General features: G+C 39.7%; 2 protein-coding genes across 4 annotated transcripts; both read left to right on the plus strand.

Annotated features, from left to right (window-relative positions):
• Positions 1-260: 260 nt before the first annotated feature.
• On the plus strand, positions 261-17,130 carry LOC146370304 (solute carrier family 35 member F5-like). Of its 3 annotated transcripts, none has more exons than XM_084908305.1 (16): positions 261-407; positions 3,159-3,263; positions 3,676-3,846; positions 4,119-4,268; positions 5,406-5,468; positions 5,558-5,639; positions 7,129-7,319; positions 7,412-7,493; positions 7,605-7,692; positions 9,794-9,858; positions 9,980-10,084; positions 10,179-10,338; positions 10,489-10,579; positions 10,847-11,001; positions 12,213-12,313; positions 14,477-17,130. In XM_084908305.1, exons 3-15 carry the CDS (start codon positions 3,712-3,714, stop codon positions 12,292-12,294), a joined length of 1,449 nt encoding a protein of 482 aa, XP_084764431.1. In that variant the 5' UTR covers positions 261-407; positions 3,159-3,263; positions 3,676-3,711; the 3' UTR covers positions 12,295-12,313; positions 14,477-17,130. The 3 variants fall into 3 exon arrangements, with proteins under 3 accessions (XP_084764431.1, XP_084764433.1, XP_084764432.1); XM_084908306.1 differs by lacking the exon at positions 261-407 and adding an exon at positions 490-799; XM_084908307.1 differs by lacking the exon at positions 3,159-3,263.
• A 4,581-nt stretch (positions 17,131-21,711) lies between these two features.
• gpr39 (G protein-coupled receptor 39) lies at positions 21,712-26,719 on the plus strand. Its single transcript, XM_084907616.1, has one exon. The coding sequence runs from the start codon at positions 21,995-21,997 to the stop codon at positions 22,823-22,825; it is 831 nt and encodes a 276-aa protein (XP_084763742.1). The 5' UTR covers positions 21,712-21,994; the 3' UTR covers positions 22,826-26,719.
• The last annotated feature ends 480 nt before the right edge of the window (positions 26,720-27,199 follow it).

Below are 27,199 nucleotides of genomic sequence, written 5' to 3' on the forward strand. Positions count from 1 at the left end.
CCCAAACAAACAAACAAAATGAGCAAAACCTCTTTGAAGCTCCTATTTTTATTTGTGTTTGTAAATGATGTTTTCTCCACAGCCCGAGGTAAAATTGAATTAATTTGCTCAATTTAATTTCCAAAAAGACATTTTCAAAGGTGAAAACACCCAGCTATAACAAATAACCAAGAAAATGAGAGTTTATAAATACCGTATGAAAAAACAAACATTTTCCCCCTTAACACTTCATACCCCAGAATTCCTTGCACCGTTAAGTGATGTCACCTGACAGGAGGCTGAGCTAATGTTTACAACCGCTGGGCTGGTGACACTTTTTATCGGTCAAAGCTGTGATTTTTGTCAGGATTTCCGGAGCGTATGGGATGATGCTTAAATAATGGCGCAAACTAAACTCTCACATTCAGGTAAAAAAAATCTTATTTTACTATTGTTTCTTTTTCATTTTTGCAATCAAGCCAGTTAGCGCTTAGAATGCTAATAGGTAAACAAGCAGCTAAACGCAGCACACCTGCGACGGCGGTACACTGAATAAGTGGACTTCAGCCTGAGCTGTGGGCAATGAACTGGAGTAGATGTCCAGATAAGTTATAAAGTAAAGCGTCGGGACACCTGTCGACCTCCAGAATGTCAGAATTTAACAGGTAATAAATTAGCTAGCTTAAAAGCCGTGAGTGGCTAGCTTTGAGGAGGTCGTGTTTCCAGCAGCTTACCTGTTCGTACCTTAAAGAGTTACTGCCAACGCTCTCTGGATGTACTACGCGTAGCTAGCTGGCAGATAGTTGGATTTAAAGCTCAGGTAAGTGAAGGTGTATGCATGTCTTTCATTAGTAATCGTTTAAAAGTTTTCTGAGGTGTGTTTTTAAAGTTCGGGGCATGCCCACTGACAGTTGAAAAACAAGCAGAACAAAGTTTATTTACACATAGTCTCCTACTGTCTGAAAATGGAGCCATGAGCACCATTTTACCAAAATCTATCCCTCCGTTTGGTGTTTCGATGGTAGTAAAAAGCCCTGTTATAACATATGGTTCGCTTCATTTCAACACAGTGTGGATTTTATTGACCATATATGTGGTGAAATTCACATATGGTACACAACAGGTAGAATATTAAACAAAGTCTGTGTAGGTTCTCAGTCATCTTAAGTCTATCTGTTCAGTGAAGGAGACCATGACAGAGTAGCGTTGGTGGCCTGTCCACCAGCCACCTTTTAAAGCAAGAGATTCTCCATTCACAACTTGTCTAGTGCGACCTTAATGAGTCTCATAAAGTCAGGATGGGTCAACAACGTCCTCCAAGGTAACAGCCCCTCTAGTGGGTAAATGCACAGGCCTTCCTCTCAGCTTTTTGAACTTAAGTTGCCTCTCAGATGAGACTTAAAGTGTCTTCAGAAACTTAAATCAAGTTGCCATCAATTTGATCACTTCAGGTTAATCAAAGTAGAGTTGCTCAGTAAAATAAAATACAACATGTGAAAGAAAACAAAACTGTGAGGTCAAAATTAGTAGTTAGATCAGAAAAAGTGTTACTGGTAAGGCTTGAGTTAGATATCTGCAGGGAGTGTTTGTAGCACCTATGATGTAACATATGTAATTGGCCAATGTCATTGTCGGCATTTGTGCTTGTATCAGTGGATTACGTGTTAATTACCTTGTGTGTCCTGGTGTTGTACATGTCCTCCGGTCGATAGAAACAAACAAAATGCTGGGATCTTTTTCCTTTCTGGGTCCAGCTCTTTGTTGTGGACAGGTTTTTTTTTTTTTTTTTTCCTGGCTAAACATATGTCCCTCGAGTTTTTCCAAGTCTTTGAACATTCCCTGATGTCGTCCAGTATATCGAGCAGTCTCCCTCCAGGAATTTGCTGAGATTTGCGAGTCCTTATATTGATGCTATGATTATTAGTCCTTATATTGAGACAATGATTGTTAAGTGGCTGGAAATGCACAAGAGTAATCGGTGGCACTGAATAGGCCGATAACAGTAGTTGTGTACTGCTTTGACCTGACGTGTAGTTACGTTTCTAAGAAGGTGCACCTCAGGTTACACAGTAGGTTAAAATGAGCGTTTCAGAGACAACAAATAAGTAAAATTAGATCAACTACATCTCTAACCTCAGACTAAAACACACTCACAAAAACAAAAATCAAAGAAGTAATAAAGCTTTCATGTCACATACAGCTGTAGGTGAGCTCTTAGTATTTAAGTTACAGTCTGCTGGACAACACTTCCATGGTTTAACTCCAAAGTTTAACGGGTACACCGCACCATTTAATATTTTTCAAAAATTTTATTTTCTCTTAATTTGCATTTGTTATCCCTCATTTTAAAAGTGGGTAGTCGACTGGTATTTGTCTGTCGTATGATTTATTTCCTCACACCACCACTCAGTAACCCACATATGGAACAATAAGTAAATAACATAAACTAAGAATAATGATATTTCACAAAGTCTTTAAATTTGTAAAATATTAGAGAAGAGTTAAGCATTTTAATTTTGACATGATTACTGTAAAGTGCATGATAAGCATGTTAGCACGAAGACAGTAGTGAATTGTTAAAGCTCAGTGTCTGCAGACCCCTCACAAACACCCAAAGCTCATCGTTCAGCAGTTAACAGAGGCAGCGATGAGCATTCAGATATGCAGCCTTTATTTCCATCGCAGCATTTTTCTATGAGGTGTTCTTTGGGCTGGTTAACAGATGCTCACGTCCTCATCAGGAAGAGGATTTGTGTCAGAGTTTGTGGGACTGTAGCCTCAGGTTTATATTTTCCTTTTCTTCATACAGATCCATGGTCTGCTCTCTGTGCAGCGTTTAACTCTTTACCCTTTGAAAGTTGACTAGAAGCAACCCTCGAAGCTCTTTTCTGAACTGATTGGCTTGTGTCATATTTCAGACTTGCTTATATAACAAAATAACTGGGTTTGAATCAAAAGTTAGTGAGGCTGGTCTCTGCCTGTGCAGCTACACAAACTATTCTAATGGTCATCAAACCTCATCTTTATTGAAATAAACTGACTTGTCAAACTCATCATTAAGGAAACAGAGGTCATCAAATATAGGGGATGTTGTTTTTTCACACACACAAAGTTTTTCAGCACAGTGGAGTAACTCTCCTGGCTTCTAATTTGGTTTTTTTTGTTTGTTTTTTTTGCAGGTGTTTAACTGCGAGTCTCAACTTAAACTGGCTGAAACAAAGAATCTGAGTTGACCTTCAAAGAGACTGGCTAAAATTCACAGTTTACTTATTGGCAGCGACCAGGTGGGTGTTGAAGTGGTAAAAAGATAACCTTACTCCGTTAAACATTTGGCTGCAGGCAAACTTACAGACACTAACACACTTATTGTTTGGACAAAAGTTTTCTGAAGGTTTGTTTATGCCTTGCATTGTCTGTCTAACTTCCACTTCCAGATTAAAAGACTCCACACTAGATTAGCCACATTCAAAATTGAGGTTTTGGTTGATACGTTAGACTGAAGTCTCTCTTTGTGTGTTTCATAACTTTTTAGATGTTTTTAGTGATCAAAATGTTGAATGGTAGCTTTTTAAACGGGTTTAGAACAGGTTCATCAGCTTTAAAGCAGAAAAAAACTAAGGTAAATAGTTGGGAAGTTTATAGTTGGTCAACCTCGGAGCTCACAGTCTTCTGTCTGTCTTGTGATGTCGTCATCAGCGAGGCAGTTTCTGAATTTCTCCTCTCACCGTCCCGATGGAGTGGGTGTTCATCATGAACCGGATGAGCTCTCAGGGTAGCTCTGCAGCCCAGCGGAGACGGATGGCTCTGGGGGTGGTGATACTCCTGCTGGTGGATGTTATCTGGGTTGCCTCCTCCGAGCTGACCTCGGTAAGTCTGATCTCCATGCCTGTGATGTTGGAGCCAAACACTGAAAAGGCTTAATAAAACGGTGACCATGTTTAATGTGACCCAGAAAGCAGAAAAAAGCAGAATAGGCCCGCTTTAAAATGAGGCGCAGATACACCAGATGGTGCTGGAGTAACTTTACCTGACTGTGATGCTCTTCCTTCACGTCTCATGAGGAAAAACTGCAGTTAAATATTTTTAAATTGTGAGTTTCAACCTTTGAAATTAAGTTTATGAAACAACTCCTTCTGCAGTACATTTTCAAGCGACAGGACTATAACAAGCCCTTCTTCAGCACCTTCGCCAAGACGTCCATGTTCGTGCTGTACCTGCTGGGCTTCCTGCTGTGGCGGCCATGGAGGCAGCAGTGCACGGGCACCCTGAAACGCCGCCGGTCCGCCTTCGTAAGTGGACACTTTCAGCGCACCTTTAAGGGCTGTTTTTCATGCTTTTACTTTTCTAATGGTGACAGGTGTCTGTCGAGCTCTTTTCTTGTTAAAACTCTCATCGGTGTAAATGTTGCTGTGCTCGCTGCTCTTCATCGTAACAGTGAAGCAAACATTCTGCTCAGGGGGAACTGACCCTTTGAACATGTTTGTTCAGGGGGTCAGTTCCGCCTGTATGTTTGTAGAGTAGGGGTTAAAAAAAACAGAATTGTACTTATTTTTAACTTTATTTGACCAGGAAGCCCTTTTAGATTTAAATCTCTCTGTAAACTGAGACCTGCTTGGCAAGCTCATATGACTGTGTCAGACAACGCAAACAGACAGGAGGCAAAATAAAGGCTTAGGAACATCAACACAAGTCTTTATAAGAGCTTTAAACTCTTCCAGGGAGACACCCAAGTTTGTTGATGCAATAACTTGAGAAGGAGGTTACGTAGGGGTTTCAAATTGATACCACAGGTGCTTCTACTACAAATCTTAGACAATTCTCAGTGACTTCAACCTCGAGGTCAGGGTCAGAGGTCAGTTTTTCTGAAAATCTTGTGAGTGGGATAATTCGAGAAGGAAGTCAGCTAGGATTTTCAAACATACCATTCATGCATCTGCTGGGAAGCTGAGGCGTAGCACTGGTGGTCGCCAGTATTTTTCTTTCATGTTTACCTCAGAAAGCAGCACAAAAAGTTTAGTACTTCACAAAGGAAAAGATCAGAAAATACAGGCAGACCCCTGCGTCTGCTCCCTTGTGGACTCATCACAGTAAACCTTCAGCCTCCATTTTACTCTATCCCTCAGATCCTCCTCTGACACACCAACCCTCTGCATGTCCTCCTCCATCACATCCATGAATCTTCTCTGTGGTTGTCCTTGTTTCAACTCTTTTGTCCATTATATCCACTGTCCACTGCAAACCTGCCAAATGCTCTATGCTCTAACTTTATCTCCATTTATGTTTGTCATTCTTTGTGTTCATGAACAAAAATGACGATAATTAACTAAAAGTTATAGAATTATATAATTTTCTGTTATGAAGCTGAAGATCAGTCTGACATCTTCTGCTTTTGACTTCTTTGATGTTTGATTTGCACCTTTCTGCAGTTTGCTGATGCCGAAGCCTACTTCACACCCTGCACCACTGACTCCACTGTGAACAACTGTCTGGTACGTAGTTTAATTACTGCAGACGTACTGCACACGAGTAAATCTTCCTGCACCTGTACCTAAGCTGGCTTTCTGTCACACCTTTGCAGAGTGAGCCTCTGTACGTACCTGTGAAGTTCCAGGACGTCCCCACCGAGCACTCGAGCTGTTTAATGGGAGACTGTGAATCCTGTGAGTACTGATGTTTGTGTCATTCATTAAAAATGCATCCCTGCTTCTGAAGCTTTCGCCCAGACGTGACTGATTAGGAGTTAAAACCTCTGACCAACAGAGGGCAGTGCTGAGCTGTGCAAATATAAGAAAACATTGTGTCCCTCAGACCTTTGCTTTCAGTGACTAACAAAACTAAATTATGCTCAAATTGTCTGTTTGATAGAGCAGTTAAGAAACAATGATTTTTTTTTTTTTTTTATGCTCGCCTTCACAAACGAATGAAGACGAGCATAAAAAGCAATCATGTGTCTTAACTGCTGTGATGGGAACCTGTGAAAAGGTAAACGGTGATGGTTTTTTTGGTGTTTCTGCTGAGATTTCGTTTCCTGTGTTTATGTTTGTGGCACCTGAAGGTGGAAGTGATGTTTTTTATGAAATTAAAACATTCTGGGAAGCGCTCAGAGCGACGTGTGAGGAGATAATTTTGAAGAATCCAGAGGGAATCCAGGGTGATTAAAAATAAATAGTAATGAACCTCGAATGATTAAATGCCAAAAAGATGACAGGATTGTTTTGGAAATAAACTCAAACACCATGTTACACATTGAATGAGACAAATTATGTCAAACTTTGAAAAGAAAAAAACCTCACACATAATATTAGCATAAAAAGTAAGGCGGTTTGTTTCTTTCTTTCTTGTAACAATGTTTCTTGGTAATGAATCTCATACTGTTGGAAAGCCTGTTTATTTCTCTGCCACATTCATAAGGAAAAGCATTGTGGATTGAGCAGCAGAGTTAAGTATGTGGGTTGTGCCCGTGGAAAAAAAACAAGTTCTCTGCCAATAACAAATGGATTATTCTGCCAGTCACTTTTTTAAAGCTACTGGTACTCCACAGCTGCCTGATTGGCTCCTGATTAGCAGAACCTTTTACTGATCTGGACATGGCCAATGCTATAGGACAACTTCATGCTGGTTTTCCACAAAACCAAGTTACAGCATTATTTGGAGTGAGCACCAGTATCTTCTCCAAATTGAGAGAGATGGGTTGCAAAGTTGGCGTTCCAGTCAGACAACACAAGAAGACCGTTTCCTCATTCTGTCAGCACGTAGGAACCAAGGGCAGTCTTTTACATGTTTGCAGTCAAGGTCTGCAGGACGATATGGCCGATGACTCTCTACCCAGACAAGCCAGGTCAGACTGCACACAGCCAGGCTCTGGTCTCATAAGGCAGCCAGGATTGCCCTTCACCATTAAGCCCATTTGCGGTGATGTCTGTAACATGTGCATTAGAAGCTGAACATGTTCAGTGATGAGTCCACTTTCTGCCTACAGCAGATAGATCGTAGGGTCAAAGTGTGGAGAAGACACAGTATTATACGTATTGCTGCACCAAGAGGGTAACTGCTTTTGATGGAGGCAGCTTGTACATTAGAGCCTAACTAGGTGTGTCCAGCAGTAAACATTAAAGCCTTTTAAGTTACGTCTTGTCTCTTTATTCCCAGCATCCAAAAAGCAGCGGGTGCGTTTCAGTAACATCATGGAGGTGCGTCAGCTGCCCTCCACTCAGGCCCTGGAGGCAAAGCTGTCGCGCATGTCCTACCCCGCTGCCAAAGACCACGAGGCCATGCTGCGCACCGTGGGCAAGCTGACCATCACTGACGTGGCCAAAATCAGCTTCTTCTTCTGCTTTGTGGTGAGCAGCAGTGAGAGGAGTTGGAGTTCCCGACTCTCTGTCAGAGCTGGATTTATGAGGCAAATTCAACTGTGTTTTTGTTTGTCTCGCAGTGGTTCCTGGCTAACCTGTCCTACCAGGAAGCTCTGTCCGACACGCAGGTCGCAATCGTCAACATTTTATCTTCCACCTCAGGTAACTCCATCACTCTCTCCCTCTCTCTCCTTGTACATTACAGCACTAACATCTCAAAGATGATGGATTATTGTATTAAATCGTTTCTGAATGTCTCCTTTTCCTCTTTAGGTCTGTTTACACTCATCTTGGCAGCCATATTTCCCAGCAACAGCAGCGACCGCTTCACCCTTTCCAAGCTCTTAGCCGTGGCTCTGAGGTAAGGCCGGATCACGCGGAGGGTGATAAAAAGCATTGTGGGAGTCAAATCCAAGAACACTCCCTACCAGACTCCCTCAGGGTCAGCTGACTTAAAAAATAAAAAGTGGAAATAACTCGGAATTTGGAAATCTGATCTATTCACTGAGAAGAAAATTCAGAAAGTGTAATTTCAAAGGGTTATGCCATTTTTGGGTACATTTTAAAGGGTGATATTATCCATGTGGGGCAGGTGGCTGCTCAGAACAGGATACCGCATACAGAAGGGTCTCCTCTTTATTCACTGGAAAAAAATGCTGGCTGCCACTGTGGCTTTTTGGGCTTAAACATAAAGAAATTAATGAATAACGTTACAGAAAAGGGCCTCAGAGCTCACTACAAATGTTCAATTCACAGAAATAAAAATGTATTTAGAAATTTACGGAGGACCTCTTATTTAATTAAAAAACACCTCAGTTTCTGTCCTCTATCTATTACAAACTTACTTTGTCAGTAAGAAGGCTGTAAAACTGATAAAAATACAGTTAAAAACCACCTTCCTTTTACATTTGGCTGAACGGTCCATTTGGTGAGCTGTTTGTGGCTCTCAGACCCTATGTTTGACACCACCGGGTCTAGTTCATTCAGGAGTATTTCAGATCATAAATCCAGCTCCTTTCTTATTGGGTATTGTTAACTTCATATTCCTAAGCAGCTGATTCAAAACAAATAAAAGTCATAAGCTGTCATCTCTGCTGGAGGAGATGTAGCTCTTCTTTTCTTAGCTTGTTTGTGTTTTGCACAAACCAAAACACATAGATTTCATAATCTGGTCTTCCGGCTGCACCTTTTCCATCCAGCTCTACTGGTTCCATAAAATTCATGGAAATCCTCAAGCTTTGCTTCAAATTATTTTTTCATTTTATTTTTTAAAGTTTGGCCTCTGAAGTAAAATGAATAAAATTTACTGGTTTTCACTTTTTAATAAAAAAAAAATGCAGTCAGAGCTGATTTTTTTTTTTTTTTTAAACATTCAGACTGCATTTATTTATCCAAAAAGTTCTGTTTTTTCATTTCTAGCATTGAACAACCTGCTCAACACACAACTTCATTCAGAGGATGCTAGTTTAGCATCACAGACACATAAACTGGCAGATTGAACAAGAACTTGGTATTTGGTATTTAGTATTCTTTTGTGGAACTTTTAACCCTCTGAAGCCTAACCTGTCTCTGACGTCAGACAGGCGTTTTGCGATGTTTTTCTTCCAAGTTCTGTAACTGCCGTAAAATCTGAACCTTCAAAGACGAAGACTGACTGAGCTCTACAGAAAACAGATATTTTTACAGTAGTTAAAAAAAAAAGTTTTTGCTTTTCACTGTTATTTGCCGTGATTTGGATGTGCTGCCCTGCCTGGGATTACCGTATATATCACAGAAAAAGCACAGAGTTGACACTTTCAGAAACTGTTGGAATTTTTGAGTGCGCAACTGGTTCAAGAGTTATGTTAATTTGACCTAAAGGTTTGACCTAAAACAGGTTAATAGACATTGATTAGACATAGAATGGTCAGGTACAAGAACTGGAATGAATGTGAGCGAAAAGGGAGTCAATGTCGAAGGAAATGCTTTGAAAGACCTTCAGACAGCTGGAGAACTGATGCTGAAGACCATCTGGCTTTTTGGAAGAAAAATAAAAAAATGAAGGGTGGTTCAAGGCTTTTGCACAATACTCTATAATAATGGGTTGTTGTTGAAAATAGCAGATTTTTCACGCTCTTCACTGGCTGTGCTCTCAGATTCACTGGTTTTATTTCATAGTGTGATTTTTTTTTTTTTTTTTTTTTTTTTTTTTTTTTTTTAATTTTCTCAACCATCTTTGTTTCCGCTCGGTTAGAGGCAGATTGTTTTCCTTCAGAGAGACTGACTGTTTGGTCCTACTGCTGATTAAATCCTGTGCTGCACCTGATTAAGAAAATCATCACATTATTCATTTCTTTCTGCAGTTTTGTGTTTTTCAGAAAATCTGAGCATTGTAGCTGTGTTATACTTTCTCTCTCTGTGTTTTCTATTTTTAACATGTTCGTTTTTAATTGTGAGATTAATTCAGTGCCTCTCTTGTTTAGCATGGGAGGCGTTGCCCTCGTGAGTCTCTCCAGCATGGACATCTCGGATGGGAAAGGAGTCATCGGTCAGTGATTTCCAACTTTTTCTTTATCACAGAGGCCTCGTACAGGCATCACCTTGTTCCTAGTCTGTTGGTGTAATACAAAAAAAACACATCTAATGTAATGATTTATATTTCTATGAAGGTTCCCTGTGGTCGCTGGCTGGGGCGATGCTATATGCCGTCTATATCGTAATGATCAAGCGGCGAGTGGATCGGGAGGATAAGCTCGACATCCCAATGTTCTTTGGTAGGAGAAGTGTTTGTTTTAAAGGCTCAGCGGTCACCTGTGCAGTCTCACTCCATGAAGTTGTCTAAATTGGGGTGTGCTGTGCGTCTCTCAGGGTTTGTGGGTCTGTTCAACCTGCTGCTGCTGTGGCCTGGCTTCCTCCTGCTCCACTACACCGGCTTCGAGGCCTTTGAGCTCCCCAGCCAACTCGTGTGGACGTACATCCTCATAAACGGCCTCATCGGCACCGTTCTGTCCGAGTTCCTCTGGCTCTGGTGAGCTGGGTTACATTTTCTATCAGGTCACAATAGTGACACCAAATCATCAACGTTCACACTACCATAAAGGCCACGAGGAGCTGTGTTTGAATAATGTATAGCTTTCAGAGAAGTGGTGATTTTAGTGATGAGTCTTTGTGTCCTCAGGGGCTGTTTCCTCACATCTTCTCTAATTGGGACTCTGGCATTGAGCCTCACCATCCCACTCTCCATTATGGCCGACATTTGCATGCAGAAGGTGAGAGTTTGAGATAAAATTGTACGTAATTTTGTTGGTTTTGTGTGAAATCAGCAAGAAAACTGTCAAAATTGTATCTAAATAACTCCGAATGGGTCTATTTAAAGTTCTTTTATCTATTTTAAGTAACTCTTTGTGATTCATTCTTATAAGGGTCCTTTAATGACAGAATAAAATGTTTAATGCATGGAAAACACCCCACACCACACCTTTAATGGCACGGATTGTGTTAAATTAGTTTCCCCTCATATGTGTGTGTGTCGACAGGTGCGTTTCTCGTGGTTGTTTTTTGCCGGGGCGGTCCCTGTCTTCCTCTCCTTCTTCATCGCCACACTTTTATGTCACTACAACAACTGGGACCCAGTGCTGGTGGGGCTGAGGAGGGTTTACGCCTTCATCTGCAGGAAGCATCGCATTCAGAGGTACGAGACTATAAACATTAATCATCAGAGGGTTTTTCTTCTTTTAAACCCTCCATTGGTGAGCCATGGTGCATGAAAAGAGGAAATGCTGCTGAATGCCGTCTCTATCAGCAGCAGCTCTGTTCATGGATTGTGACAATAATCTCAGATATGATAATAACAGCTAGATTAGGAGTTATGCTCCGGGGCTGGAAAACCAAGTCAGGAAGTGTAGAAAACTGAAACTCCTCTTATAAGGTTGGCTCCGGAACGCAGACTGTACATAAAAGATGGACGTGCCCACCCAGCTTGACAGGAGCCTTTTCTCCATCATCATCTTAGTGCTTTGAGATGTGACAAGTTAGTGCAACCACATGCTTGATAACTTGATAGGCAGTGAGTGTAATTGTTTGGTGATTGTAAGAATGACCAAAATATATAAAACAAAAAACTTACAGCCTGGTGGAATATTGGGAAAATAAGTAAATTTGAGCAGAATTTTGCTCTTGTTTTTTTTCTTCTTTTTTTTTTTTTTTTTTTGGATGAATAACCATAAATGTAATTACACTTTGACTAGAGCCAAATGCATTTAAATTTCTCAATAACGGGTTTGTTCAAACTCTTATTTAAGCAAATGAACATCAGTGAAATGAAAAAACAAAGCAAAAATAGAGCACATCATTTGAAACAAATGAGTCTTTTTGGACTTTATGGGCACAAATTGTCTGTATTATCCACTTTTATTTGTGTACAGTGAGGCTCCAAATGTAGCGGCTGTGTCATTTGTGATGCAGCTGCAAAAAGCTGCTTAATGGCTTGTGTGTTTGTAAAAGGCAGATGGAAGTTGTAGCTGTGCACACACCTGAGAGCAGGCAAAGCTAATGTACTCTGAAGCCTGTGCAGGAAGTGAGTCATCACACGCCTGGTGTTTTTAAGAAGCCAAGCTTTTAAGTTTGTGAAAAGAAAGTGAGTTGTTGTTGTGCGTCTGTGGTGTGTGACCTATTAAAAATGGATTGACCTTCACTCTGACACACACTTTGGATAATGCAGTCCATTTGTGGCTTGCAGTCTTGCTAAGTTAAGTCTGTAATCAGCTGTACATGCTTCACTGACTAACCTCTCTGCACAGCGCTCTTCTGCTTTTTGGTTAGCGGTGATTATAATAATAATAATGATGGTTGTCAGGATGACGACTGTGATGATGATTGACATCCTGTTTTTTCCATCCGCAGGCTGCCAGATGACAGCGAGCAGTGTGAAAGCCTTATTCCCCTCCACACCGTCTCCCCCGGCGAAGGAAGCTTCTGCTCGTGATCCGGCAGTCAAACAAAATGTAAATCACAGTCGACCTTTTCTGGTCTTGGTTTGTGCGCTGTTTACGTCTGTATTTGTGTTTGTGAAAGGCTGCTAGATTCAATCTTAGACTGAAAGAATAACAAATCAAAAGTAGTCATTTGTGTACTCTGACTGACTGATGGTGCTGCAGGATACGGAGGACCGAAACTGTCCAAATTAAAATGTGAATAAACAAAAACAAATAAGAGACTCGCTCATTCAGCAATAGCAAAATAAATATTCCATTAAATCAGCGCAAATGTTACAAATAAATACTCTTAATGTACAATTACCTATTTAATTTTCTATTTTGTACATGTAGTATATATTTTTGTATTATTTTTCCCTTGATTTTATTCATCCTTATTTGCTTTTTTAATTAAAGCAAGTAAACTAATTTTATTTTGTCTTGCCCCTAAAGTGGTCAAAAAAAAAAAAAAAACTTAAAGTAATTTGATTAAAAACATAATTGTTTTTGAAAATTATGTTTGTCTTCTATATTTATTTAATGTTCTTTAATTTAATTTCGTGTTTTCTTTGGATATTTAATTTAAAATATGAATTTAATTTTCTTATTTCTTTTAACATTTAGAATTCTTAATATAACTTATGGCCACAATTATTATTAATTAATTATGTATCGCCACAAAATGCACTAGCATAAAATATAATTCACCAGCAGTATTAATATTGTATTAAAGAGACCAAATTCAATTAAATTTCAAATTCAATTCAGTTGTGACAGATTAATAAACATATTTTGCATGTTTTTTCCTAAACTTCACTATTTTCCCTATTTAATAGAACAATTTATTCCTGGCATTTCTCTTAGATTTAAGTGTTTATGTTAATTTTGTATTTTATTTTATTTATTGCCAATAAAAGTAAGGAACAAACTAAGGCAGAAATGTATAACAATAATCTGAAAATGGTACTGGAAGGTAGGATTTCTTTTTAGAAGAAGAAACCCTAGTATTAATTAATTCGTTGGAAATTACATAAATAGGGGAATTAAAATAAAGTTAATGAAATACAGAGGGAAATTAAAATAGTAGTAATCTGTGTCATAAATGATTTTGATAAAGATATTTTTGGAGGATTTACTGGTGTATTATTGTTCTTTTCAGACATTTATTTAGTTTGGATTTTGGCAGTTTTGGTCCTTCATAGTTACTTCTAACCTAAATTTCCTCTGCAGTGTGAAAACCGACAATGAGAAATCCAAATAGAAACGTATTGGATTTTTAGTCTCTTTTTAGCTCATTGTTTCGGTTTTCCACATTTTTTTTCTGTCCTCAGTGTAGTTTAAAGGCAAAGGGAATAAAAGAAAAGGAAACCATAAGGAATAGATGTTATTTCATTTCACGTCTCATCCTCAAAAACACATTATAATATGTCCACACTTTGCTTTGAGCTTGGCAGCCTAAAAAAAACCTTCCACTTTAATGCAAAATCCTGTGACAGGTTTGTTCCCTAAACAAGCCGATAATATTTACCAGAGTTAGCCATTTGTCTTGAACATCTGTCCGACGTCCAGCCTAAATATTTTAGACAGAAGTCACTTGTCTCTGGTCATTGCTTTAGTGGAGCTATGATTCGATTTCGCAGCAGAGCTGAGGGGATCTGACCTCAGCATGCAGTTTCTAACAGGACTCAGTAAGATCAGCGTTTATTATTGGGTGACTATTTCATTACAGATCAAGTATCAGCTCATCATGTAACAGTGCCACAAACTCTTGTATTCTCAGACAACGCCACCTTCCAACAACACGGGCAAAGTGTTTTATATTTTACTTACTTGGATAATTTATTCAATGAAAGTATGATAATAAGGAAAAAATATGAAAAATATTCAAATAATATAAGAGGAAACACAGTGTTGATCCACAAATTTAAAGGGGTCTTACAACCTGTGCAGGTGGGATATTTCAGGTAAACTACTGTAACTGATGACCTTCAAGGCGTGTTTAATCAGTGTTGCTTCAGCAGGCTGAGGTGTGATCACTGCTGGTATAAAACGTCTTCTTTTTGTCTTGTGTTTTGTTTTCTTGAAGCTTGGCAGTGAAAGTGTTTCCTATTAAAATAGGAAGTTTTTGTTATGTTGAGTTTCTGTAAGCGCACAGTTTTTGTCTCTGACAACGTTTTTTCTTCTCTCTTGCAGGGCGGCCATCGTGGATCTGGCTGAGCTGACAATCGGGAAGCTTTCAGAGACGTTGAACGTACCCCAGTGCCTCCCATTACATCTTATTTATTTTCTACAGTGTTCAGATTTAGTTCTGGAAGCTCAGTTTTATCATCACACTTCCATCCAACACTACAGACTAAAGATTTCCTAATTTTTGCTTATTTTCTGTGTCTAAAAGAAAGAAACGGTACATCACTCAAGATGCAGGACTTCATTATCAGTGATATTGCCAAATTAAACCGTTAATATTGGAGAAGACTTCCTTTTGGTCTACTGAAGGATCCTAAGAAATGACAATCTATTGGACACATAAAGCGTTGTTATTATTTCCAAATGGTTCCTGTGACGCATAACTGTTGTTGAGTTGTTTTCACGACCAGAGATCTGGCAGAACTGGAAACGCTGGACACGGACGAGCTCCTGGTACCCAGCGGGGGCGGCTCGGGTAGTCAGAGCGACCTCTGTGTCTCCACTTTATAAACACTAGACAGACAACACTACAGCCGAACAGGACAGCACCACGTCTTGTTTCCTCAGTGCTGGATCCTAAACACGAGCTCCAAACGGGATAGAAAGCCTTCAAAAAAAGTTCTGCTCCTAAAAATAAAAACCCACGTCAAGTTTGGATTGAGCTCATCTCCCCTTTAAGGTCGTCTCTGAGTGAAACTCTGGACCTCTTCCAGCGCCCCGACCCCTTGGAAGTTCCTCCTGTTTTGATTGTTTGCATTTGATTTTGGGACAGTTACACGGTTGTTAGATCACATCTTCCCAGGTAGGGCACAGAGTTGCATCTACAGGGTTGCACACAAGGAATTCATCAACGTAGCCACAGTGATGTCACCCATTTTGAAGCCTTACCCGAGGAATCTGTCGGATACGTGTCCATGACACTGTTTTCTTCCGTCCTTTGTACGGCTTCAAGTCATACTGGGGGCGTTTAATGACTCCATAATCTTTTATTTTTAAATTTAAGCTGTTCCTGTGTCTGACTTCCTGCCCTCCTCATCAGCTCACCGTGACTTTGAGCAGTACGGAACAGGAACTTATCAGAGTCTTCTGAAGCACGCTGCGGGAAAACAGGAGGAATCGAAAGCCAAAGCTTTTTCGGTTATACTAGAACTTCACTCAACAAAACTGATGCATTAACTTCTTGGACCGACTGCAACTCTCAGAAAGCCTTATAATTAATGAGGTAACTGCATTAAAATGCTCCAGAAGCCTCAAACAGCACAAGAAAGGTTTGGAGGTTGAGTCCAGGGGCTCCAGTGAGCTGAAGTGAAGCTTGGCAGACAGATGAAATTTTAAATCTCAGCAGAATCAAGACAGCCAAGTCATAGATCATAGTGACCAACGCTGTTTTTGTAGCAGGCTGTAATCATGCTTATTTCTGCTGCATGGGAGTCTGTGGCCTCCAGTGGACAATGAAAGAACAGCAGCATTTGGCACGTTTGCTTTTACTCTTTCTCTCATCACTTTAAGTTCGTCTGTCAGGTTTTTTTAGTTTTTTTATTTTATTTTAAAGTTGGGGTGTTCACAGTGACACTCAGGTCGTTTAAGAGCACAATCTTCTCTCGCAGTGCCACCTACTGGCCAGGTTTGGCACCCTGGAACAAACAGGCACACTAATGGATACACAGAAGTGAAAGTATGCAGTCAGAGCTGGATATTAAAGGAGTGTTCTTGGCTTATAGTTGTGTTAGAAGAGGTCCAGTGTTTCCTGAGGAAACGACCTTGAAGGGGAAATCAAACCAGACTGGAGTCACCGAACTTTGTGATCGCCTTCGTGCAATAAAAACAGTTGTCTGCAGTTTCCTTTGTTAAAAAGGTTTGTAAATAGTGTACACAGTGAAACATGTACATGGAACTGTTTTATTTTTGACCTACAAATGACCACTAAAGATTCATATTTTATATCCGTGTCTTCTGGAACGACTGCCGCCACAGGAAGCTTTCGCTCTGCAGCCAAAACTCGCTGATATTTCACCACCTGAACTGGACTGTGTGTGATTTTATTTTACATCTTAAGTGAAGAAAAAATATTTACTGTGCTTGTGATTTTATGTGACAAGAAGAAGCCTTGTTGTTCTGTCATCAGCCTCAGTGTTGGTCATGTCAGCACTACCGATGGAATTGAGCTGCTGATGTTGTTCCCCTCATCCTTTTAAATATGTGCATCTTCATGGTGTTGTTTTTTTTTTTTTTTCCTGCACTCGTCTTTGACTGAGCGTTTCGAGTGGAGGAGGTAATAGCCGTTCTGTGAGGGTGAATTAACGAGTCGAGCACTTTAAGTGACAGAAAAATTATTGCACTTTCTGTGTTTTTTGCCAATCAGTCAGTCCCATCTTTCAGCCACGACTTCAGGTTTGAACACTGAGAGTTGATGGTTCCTGAAAAGCGTTGATTATTTCTGTCTTATCATGGTGCTCGTGGAGTGCTGATTTTCTTTCTCAGGTTCTTTGTTTTGTCTTTACTGTCTGAGCGTTATCTTTGTCTTTTAAGTGTCTTTGATGCTGAGGATGTTACACAACCTAAACGAAGGCTAACCTTATACCAACCTAAGCTCTTGAATAGTCTTATTTTGCAACTCTTGTTTTCATACTTCGGTGCACTATTAAAAAATATCTTTTAAATATCTGCATTTGAGGGTGTATTTATTCAGTTGTGTAAATTTTAACCAGATGTGACATTTTCATTGCTGACATCTTGGTTTTTTTGGGGTTTTTTTTTTTTTTTTGACAAGTAAACAACACACTGCACTGGTAAGGTAAAGCAGACCCTGGGTTATCTTTGACTCTTATGTGTCTGTGATTTACAAAGAATCATGCTGTACGAAGCATGACAGCTGTAAGTGTGAATATATACTTTTCTGATGAGTTTACTTTCCCATAGACATCCATACTACCCAACTTCTTTATTTTTGCAGCCAGAGGAGTCGCCCCCTGCTGGACGTTACGAGTGGAAAAAAGTTTAAAAGTTGTTTTGGGTTTTTTTTTTAATTCAAAATATTTTAATGGAGTATTTGTGGATATAGTTTAGAAAGAAAAAAAGAAGACGGAAAACAAACTGTTTACAATGAATACAAAACAGAACTTTTCATGTTAAACATTGTTTTCCTCTCTTATTATTTACCAAACAAGCAACAAAGAAAAACAAACCCAGAGGGGAGAAAAAAAGTTTTTTTTTTTTTGTTTTTTTTTATTTGACTATTGCCTGCTAAATTAGATTTTTTTTTTTTTTCCCTTCCTCGTTATTTATGAAAAGCTGAAAAAGTTACTTTGTTACAAATGTAAATGTTTTATATTTTGGTGGAGAAAGATGGAAATGGCATACAAGGTAAAAAAAAAAAAGTTTGTAGAGTTCTAACTAGACTAAAAGTCAATATTTGGTATAACCACCTTTTATTCTTCAGCACAGTTTGAACTGTTTAGGAAACTTTGTTTTAATTCCTTTAACTAGTCTTCTAGTTCTCCGGGTTTCTTCAATAATGTTGAGGTCTGGACTTGGAGCCCAATCCATGACTGATAGTTTTCCACTGTTTTTCTGTCCTGGTATGCTTTTACTGCATTGGCAGAAAATACAATTTTTGTCTTTCAAACTGTTATCTTTTGGTTTTTTTGTAGATTTGAAAAAAAAAAAGGGGAACAAATGATATGTTTATTTTAAATTGGTTCTTTGCCAGGTTGCCTTTTATTTGTTGACACAACACTGGTTCATCCCTGAGTTAGGAGCTTTTCTTTCCACTTGAATGACTCATAGATTAGTGTTAAGTAGCTTAACAAACACACACTTCTCAGAAATGATTAATTCTGGTTCTTTGGAAGCAACTTATAAAAAAATTGGACTTTTGCACAGCACTGTGTAGAAATAAACAGTGTACACATAGGTCAGAATTATTTTCATATGTGAAGATGTGAAGGGAGAAACCCTCCATAGCTATAATAACATGTTTGCTTCTCTATTTTAAAATAAGAGTCTATGGGAGCCAGCCTGTATCTGACAATACTCAATCACAGCGAGAAGGTCCTCAAAGCTTTTATCTAATCATCTTCAACCTGCCTTCATCACTTCAAGGAGTCATCCTTTTAGGGTTTCTGTTTCACTCTTATGTTTGATTGACGTTTTAAAATAAGAGTCTATGGGAGCCAGCCTCTAGTGGCCATTAGATTGACTGCAGTTCTCACCATGTGTGTTTCACTGCTAACAAAAATAAAAAGACTGTGTGTGTGTGAGAGAGAGAGAGAAGATAATGGCCAGAATGAATTAGCAAACTAAATATTTTTTCCTGAAGTTTTGTGCACATGGAGTTTGGAGAGGTGATTGGGAGGAGGAAGTTCCTTTCACTCATTAGCCAGATTGGATGCAAAGGAAAATCTTCCTCATTTCTGCAGCCTGAAAAAAAAGCTTTGTTTCCTGTGGGTTTTTAACCCAGTCTTGGTGTTATTTAGATATTTGACCTGCTTATTATGCACAGTGGGTTGTGAAAAACTGCTAAAAAATTATGTTCTGCACATTATCTGTAGTTTCACTCATGATTCACTTTATCCACTTTAGGAATATGAACTGTGCGTAGGCTGAAAGTCGGCCTTGTGTCTGACGTTTGGCTGCTTTTTTTTCCTTTAAAATAATCAGCTGTTAGTTGAGTCCTTATCACGTCATGTCTGCTCTTTTTTTCCTTTAACCTCAAACAGCTATGATGATTCCTCGCCTCATGATGCTGCTCATGATCTCAAAGTCAAACGGACAGTTTGTCGTTACTGAGATCTACAAACTGGAGCCTGAACACAATGTCACATAATTAAGAGGCATCAGTACCATAATGAACAATCAACCTCAATTTTAGTTTTGACAGTTAACATCTGGCTGCCAGTGACGCTCGATGGAGCTCGGCAGTTTAATTGACGGTATCTGACAATACTCAATCACAGCGAGAAGGTCCTCAAAGCTTTTATCTAATCTGCTTCAGCCTGCCTTCATCACTTCAAGGAGTCAGCCTTTTAGGGTTTATGCACTCGAGTGTACTTCATGTTTATAGAGAAAGAATGGCCCCGCATTCATCACTGATTACATTTAAAAAGGAGGAAAAGCAGTCAGATTTTCTTCCCCGGGCCTGGTGATGAACTCACCTCCTTCATATTTAGTTTATTCCACCTTTGACTTCTCCGTCATCCAAATGAACAACTGTGGCTAAAAGTGCACATTTCTGTCCTGTTTGAAGTCGTTTTCAGGATTTCTGATTGTGCAGGAACTTCTTTTTTATCTTCAGCACAAGCTCGGTATAAATCTTAAATGTTTATTTGTACTGAACTGAACAGCGTTTCAATTGCTGCTTCTATTCTTGCTAAAACCTCGAGGCAGAGGATGTGTAAAGGAGGCACATTAGGACCGATGATGCACTGTAGCATCGTCAATGTTAATGTTTAACTGAACTAGTTGAGATGGCAAATAATGCCATGAATTTAAAATCTGCAAATGAATGAACACACAAATTCAACAGTCCAGCTGTTCAGCTCAAAGCAGACGCCTGATTCATTACAGAGAACATACTGAGCTTTTAACAAAAGGGAAAGAGGAACAAACAAGTACGCTGACGTTGGAAAGTAAATACTACAACCTGTTTCACTCCTATAGCTATATACACATAATCAGATTACCGGGCTATAAAAAAGTATTAGAGCTACATTACGAACAACATATTCTTATTCTTTTTGATAAAGAAAAGTGAAAATGTGGAGATTAAAGTTCAACATAAGACATTTTGTAGATGGTGTAGCAGCTGTGGCAGCTGTTTGACTTAAAAAACAACAACTTTAATCATGAAATTGCAACTTCAACACAGAACCACTTGGGACTGAAAATATTTATATTTCTTTCTCAATACTGTCAGTGTTATCAGACATGTTTCCAGGTGCCTTTGACCCGTGATTGGACAGTTTCAGCAGTGCTCCATTAATCAGTAATCAGTTTAAGATATGGACTATACAAAGAAATCAGAGAGACACTTCAGTCTTTGTGGAAAATTTCCTGCACCTGCCTCCATCATTCCAAATATCTGCATATTTGTTTGAAATAAAATAAATGTTTGTGCATAAAATGTTTGGGTTGTGATATGTTAGGCTGACTTGGCCCAACAGAAGTAAATAAGTGTGAATTATAAAGTTCAGGCAGCTTAATATTTTGAACTGCGTGTATGTTTTGTCAACTAAATGGCAAAGTAAACTTCTGTTTGCCCAGCATTTTTAGGAAGTTGAGAACCCCCCCCCAAAAAAAGTTCAACTTGTTGTTCTTTTTACAGTGTTGTAATGTTATGTTAGAGTTGCTCCACCAAGTAGTAATGATGTGAAAATAAATCTACATCTTTTATTTATATAAAGAGTGTGTTTTCTGGATCGTTGGTTGATATTCTGTCATTATCTCCATAAAAAGAATACTACCATAAAATTTAGAGATTATTCATTTCTTTAACTGAGAAATAAAATAATGACTTACTCCACTGCAACAGCCTGGCTAACTAACCTATTATAGTTGACCCAACAACTATAATAAAGTTGTGAAAACTTGGGACAACATGACCCAAACAGAAGTAAATAAAAGTCTGAATTATGAAGTTTGTGAACTTAATATTGAAACTAAACAACCACGTAAACTTCTGTTTGTCCAACTTTTTCATTTACTGTTTAAACAAGCCTTCGGTTACCAACGCTTTTTACATTTTTAATTTACATTTAACCTCTTATATTGTGTATATTGTGCATTTTGCTATTTATCGTACTGTTTATTTTAATCTTTGTGTACAGCGCTTTGTGACTACCTGTCTATGAAAAGCGCTTAATAAATAAACTTTACTTACTTACTTTACCAAGTGTTTACAGTGTTGTAATAATATATCAGCTCAACTTGACCCAAACAGAAGTAAAGTTCTGTGGGCTTCATATGTTGAACTGTATGTCATGTCAACATTACCTTCCATGTTTCTTTCCTTTACAAAGCCGAGTAAAGTCAGCAGAGCCGTGCAGTCTGTTGCTGATCTGCTTTCTTTTTTGTTTTTATTCGTTGGCCCACCTGCTTTTTGTTTCTTACAGTGTGTGGGGTGAAACCAGACCCGCGCTCGTGTTTGATGTTTAACTGGGCTGTTCTCATCAGAGGGAGGAGGAAGTCAGCACAATTTAAATGTTGCCCAACACTTTACTTACTCACAGGTGAAACCACAGGAGGACACGCACGGGCGGAAACACTCTGGATACTTCTACCTGATCATGAAGGCAGGAAGGAGGTGGCCGGGGCTGGGGAAGCACGCCGGGTAAACTGAGGAGTTTTTGTTTAGAAAGTTTTCCACAGTGCGCGTAGCGATCCGTGTTTCCCACCTCTGCGATAGTCGGGAATACTTTGAGACAAAGTTAAGCTGTTTCCAGGAAAAACCGGCCCGCAAGGAGAGCGCGCAGCAGGACTGATAAGCAAAGCAATACCTGGAAAATCTGAACGCGCCAGTCTGCAGCCATGAATGAGGAAGTGCAGGGAGGAGAGGAGAAGAACTGGCAAGAGCTTGAACCCAAATATGGGATCAAAATCTTCCTCACGGTCCTCTACAGCCTCATCCTGGTGACGGGAATTGTGGGTAATTCAGTCACTATCCGAGTGACCCAGGTGCTAAAGCGTAAGGGCTACCTTCAGAAGAACGTCACTGACCACATGGTGAGTCTGGCTTGCTCTGACATTTTGGTGCTTCTCATTGGCATGCCGGTGGAGCTCTACAGTGCCATCTGGTTCCCCTTCACATCAGCGTCGGGCAACGCCTTCTGCAAGATCTACAACTTCCTGTTTGAGGCTTGCAGCTATGCCACCATCCTCAACGTGGCCACGCTCAGCTTTGAGCGCTACATCGCCACCTGTTACCCTTTTCGCTTTAAAACCTTGGGAGGAAAATGGACCACCGGCCTAATCACCTTCGCCTGGATCGTGGCCCTGATCGTGGCCCTGCCACTGCTGATCACCATGGGCACGCAGGGGCACATCCCAGTCACGCGCAGCACCCCAGTCCAGAACCTGACCTTCTGCACCAACCTGAGGGAGCACTGGGTGATGTACAGGATCAGCATCTTCTTTGCCTTCATCGTGTACATGATCGTGCTGGTCTGCGTGGCTTTCATGTGCCGAGCTATGATCCTGGTCCTGAAGAAGCCGATGGGATTCATTGAAGGAAGCACCAGTGGAAATCAAAGAGCAATCCATAATGAAAGTTCAAAGGTCAAGTCAGCCAGGAAGCAGACCATAGTTTTTCTTGGTAAGTTGGAATGTATTGTATTATATTGTATTGTATTAATGCCTTAAAACCGATGAAGCTGCAGAAATTTGTAAAATAATTTGAATCTGATGCCACAAACGTGGAAGAAGCGGCGACATCATGGCACCAGAATGCGCCAGTCCACTGCCTGGCTGCAGTTCAGTCAGGCATGCAGCAGAGGGCGATCACAAGGTAGTCCGCAACCAATGGCAGTGCCGCAAAATGGTAAAAAACCATCGTGGGCTGGACCAGAAAAAAAAATCACAACAGCTTAAATTAATTTTTTAAAAAACACTGTCCAAAGTTTTCCCTTCTTTAAGTGTTGAGTTTATTCTAGAACTGTCCTCGCCATCATTTGTAAAGTGGAAATACCACAAAATATCATTTCCTATTAAATTATTTTATTACCAGAACAAACAGCCTTTGAAAATATACCCCCGGGGACATGGAAGTGTAAGTACACATACAAAGTAAAAAAAAGGAAGAAAAAAAAAATTCACACAGACAGTGTCAGGGCTGGCATTACTGTACTGGGAATATTATCGAAGTCACTTTAGTGGCCCGGTTTGACCCCTGACCTTTGGAACAAAGTAATTATTAACAACTCAACAAAAATCCAAAATTTTTGGATTTGTTTTTAACAAATAAAATGTCAATAAAGTCTTTTAGTTCAAATAAAACAACACGGCCAAAGAACACTGGCATTCTGCTGCTACATGCTGATTGGTTAGTTAAAGGACGCACAGTTAAACTGTAAATGTACTTTACTGTATGATGGCATGAAGAGGGGATAGCATATCCCTAATATGATCATCTCAGGTCCGGAAGCTCCACCCATCTGCTTCTCAAACCTTTTGTTTGCAATGACAGCCAATCAGAAGAAATTTGTCTTAAAGGGGGAGGAGCGAAAACAAATCTAAGTTTAAGATCAGCTTAATTTAAAGAGGTGGACTTTTCTTACCAAAGTGCTTGAGTCTACTTGAACTCTCCCGAGTCTAAATTTCTCGATAATGTTAACAGAAACAGTGAAGTAGGGTCTTCTTTGTACGCACTGTGCACGGTGCTCTACATGAGTGATGTGCAGTCTCTCCGCTTGTTTACACCAACAGTAAAAACAGACACTTTGTCTCTGAGCCACAAGTGGAAGTAATAAAAACGAGTCTGGGCTGTCTTCTTCCCTTGTTCTGACCATGAAAATGATTGATGTCACACACTGACACGCACAAGCTGCTTTTGTTTAGGGTGTCAAACACGTTGCACACAAATTGCCTGTAATAGTAATCATGGCTTGTTTAATGCTGAGCTGTTCTGCTCATGTCCAACTCTGAATTTTTATCCTTGGACTCCAGGGTAGCTTTGCATGAGTCACTGTTCAAAATAATCATCCTTTGCCTTAAACTAGGAGTCGGAGCAGCCTCACAGCCCCAAACACACTATTTTAGCTTCTCTCCTTCTTCTGATTGGCTGCTCCTCATTTAGAACATGTTTGAATGGCATGTGGGTGGAGTTTATTAGGATATCTGCTTTCTATGACATCATAAGGATCCAGGAGTTTTATAAGCTGCCTGAAACAGAGTGTTTAGACCTTTTTGTCTGTTATCCAAAAGTGTGACCATGTTTAATATGGACTTCCACCAGAAAGCTAAATCTCTATTAAGCTTTTAGCCTTGCAAAGAGATGTTTTCATGCTGCCCAGTGTGAAGTCTTGAAGTTGAGGAAGTCAAAATGCTCCATGGTCGTGTTTTAACTCTTAAGAAAAATACTTCCCACTCAAAAACTGACATGAAATCATCACAAGAGACAAAAACATGGTGGAAACCTCACTAAACACCTCACAGAGAGGAATTCTTCTACCAGAGCAGTCAGGCATGGCAGCACCTGCCTAACCCAGACTACATGTTAACAGCAGAGTTTGCGGAATAATGACACGTTGGACGTCCTGTGTGCTCTGTTTGGGTCCACTGAATATGAGCAAGGAATGGCCACAAAGAAGGAGAGGCTCGGAGGTGTTAACGGATGTTGATGTTCTGCAGTGAAGGCAGCAGACTGACTCCCTGTGTCCCTTTAGTCATACAGTAGACTCACCGCATAAATACACAAAACACTGACAGGAAACAGGACGTGCATGAGCTAAACTGCACACTAACAGAATAAAACTTTTAAACCCCTGTTATCCTGGTCCCAGCGACGCCTCCAAAACATTTTGAATTGTTTTTTGTTTTTTTTAACTTTAAATATGGGTGCGTTAACCATCATAATGAAACCCATCACCCCTGCCCCAAAGAGCTGTTTGATGTTTTAAGTTTTTTTTTTTTGTATTAAAACATGCTGACATCAACCTGCTTTTGTTTAATGGACTGGTTCTTATATAGTGATTTTCTACTCCATCTGAACACTTAAAGCACTTTATACAACATGCATTCAAGCATTACGTACTAAAATATTGCTTTTTATGTTCTTTGCCCAACTGGCTGAAATCTTTGACTTTTATAAGCTGTAAAAACTTGAGATTTTAAGGTATATTCAAACTTTAATGCTTCACTGTGATGTCGTAGGGTACCATAATGACAGGTGTGCTGCATAGCGCTCTCCATGCCCTTCTATATGATATATTACTCAATATGGTTTCTTGAAATGTCTTTGTAAGGTCACCTTTGATCTTGGGTGCTATCAGTGAAGGTCAGGGTCAAATTCTTAGTCAGCCTAGGTATTCATATCCCCAAAGGCCACATATATTGCTGTGTTTGAAGTCGATCCATAAAGAATTGTGGGTAATATCAATTTCTTACTGATTTTCACCTAAATTAAATCAACTCGAGCTGTTATTGGTACCATTGGACTAAATTGAGCTTGATATCTTAAAAACTGTGGATGCTGGTCTGCTAACAGGGGAAAATAAACTGGGCTGTGAACAGAGGTCCACCTTTATTCCACAATAATCCTCCTTTTGTATAATACCAGCATATTCCTCTGGATAAAATCCTCATACAGCACACACAGTTTTCAAAGACTCTTCCTAATAGGCCGTTACCTGTAAATTCATTTACGGTTTTCAATGCGCTCTATAAAGTTTTAGGAAACTGGACAAGTGGGGGACAAAAGAAGTGGCAGACTTGAAATACTATCTACAGCTGATGAACAGTATCTGAAAGTCATGTTTTTATGAAAGAGGACAAAATCCTGCAGAGAACTGAAACAAGACTGAGAGGTGATCTGAACCTTCAGTTGATCCATCTACTGTTCACTGAAGCCCCATGAAAATTCTATCCATCCATCATGCAATACCCTCGGAAAGCATTTGATTGGCAGCAGCTTTATTTTGCAGCATGATGACACAATGTTACACTGCCAGTGCAGTAAAAGCATATCTGGATAGTGCTCCATTGTGTGTCTTTCTATCAGTTATGGATTGGTTTCCCCAGAGCCCGGCCCTCAACATTTGAGCAGCGTGGGATCATTTAAAGGCAGAGACATCCAAAGAGCTCTGGATATCCTTTGAGAAGCCTGAAGATCTATTCCTGAATATACTGACAGAAATTCCAGAAAGCTGCCTAAATGCCCCGGTTTACCCACCGTAATGGTCACTTGCCACCACAACATTGTATCACAGTCACTTCTATTTAAACCTGCCGTTAAGGCATAGGAGGCCGCTGAGGTATTCTCCTGAAGGATAGGTGTCACCACTCAGAGAATACTGGCAAACCATTCAAAGTTTTCAAACTGTTTAAATGTCTGCCTTTGTATATCTGTATGTGTCTGAGCTTCTTTGGCGGAATATCATTAAAATGACAGTAGAAACCGGCATGATTGTACATGTGTGGCTTCAACTCAAAGTCGAGAGGTTCATGACTGACACATAGATTGTGTTGTGCTGCAGCATAAGAGAGTTCAGGCGTACCACAGCGTTGTAGGTGGAGCCTAAGGGGCCAGGGCTGACCCACTTGACCCAAGAAGTTTTATTTCCAGTTATCAGAATTAAAACTTTAAATTAAAAACAAAAAAAAAAACTAAACATGTTTTCCTTTTCTACAAAAAAGTAAAAGACAACTTTTTTGTTATCAGGGAAATTTTGACCAATCACAACAAGCCATTTCACACCTGCCCTACACTTGTTTAAATCTGAGCATCATGTCACATTCATAGGTTGGTTAATAGAGGCTGAAGAAACAGAAGTATTCTGAACCCAGCAAATACATTTAATACTGAAAGTAGAAAAAGCTACAGAACAACAAAGTTGTTAAAAGTTTCTGTTGAGATAAGTATTTACAGCACAGAGCACCGCCCTCTCCCTCTGCTGATTGGCTCAGTGTAAGCCACCCGGCACTCCCTTTCTTTGACTCACGCCTCCTCTCAATATAACAATAATCATTCAGATAAGATGATACTGGATTATAGTGTTTATTATCCTTTTAGAAATCTAA

Source organism: Perissodus microlepis, chromosome 16 (assembly GCF_051167445.1).
Source record: "Perissodus microlepis isolate ML-2025 ecotype Zambia chromosome 16, ASM5116744v1, whole genome shotgun sequence".
Lineage (NCBI taxonomy): Eukaryota > Metazoa > Chordata > Actinopteri > Cichliformes > Cichlidae > Perissodus > Perissodus microlepis.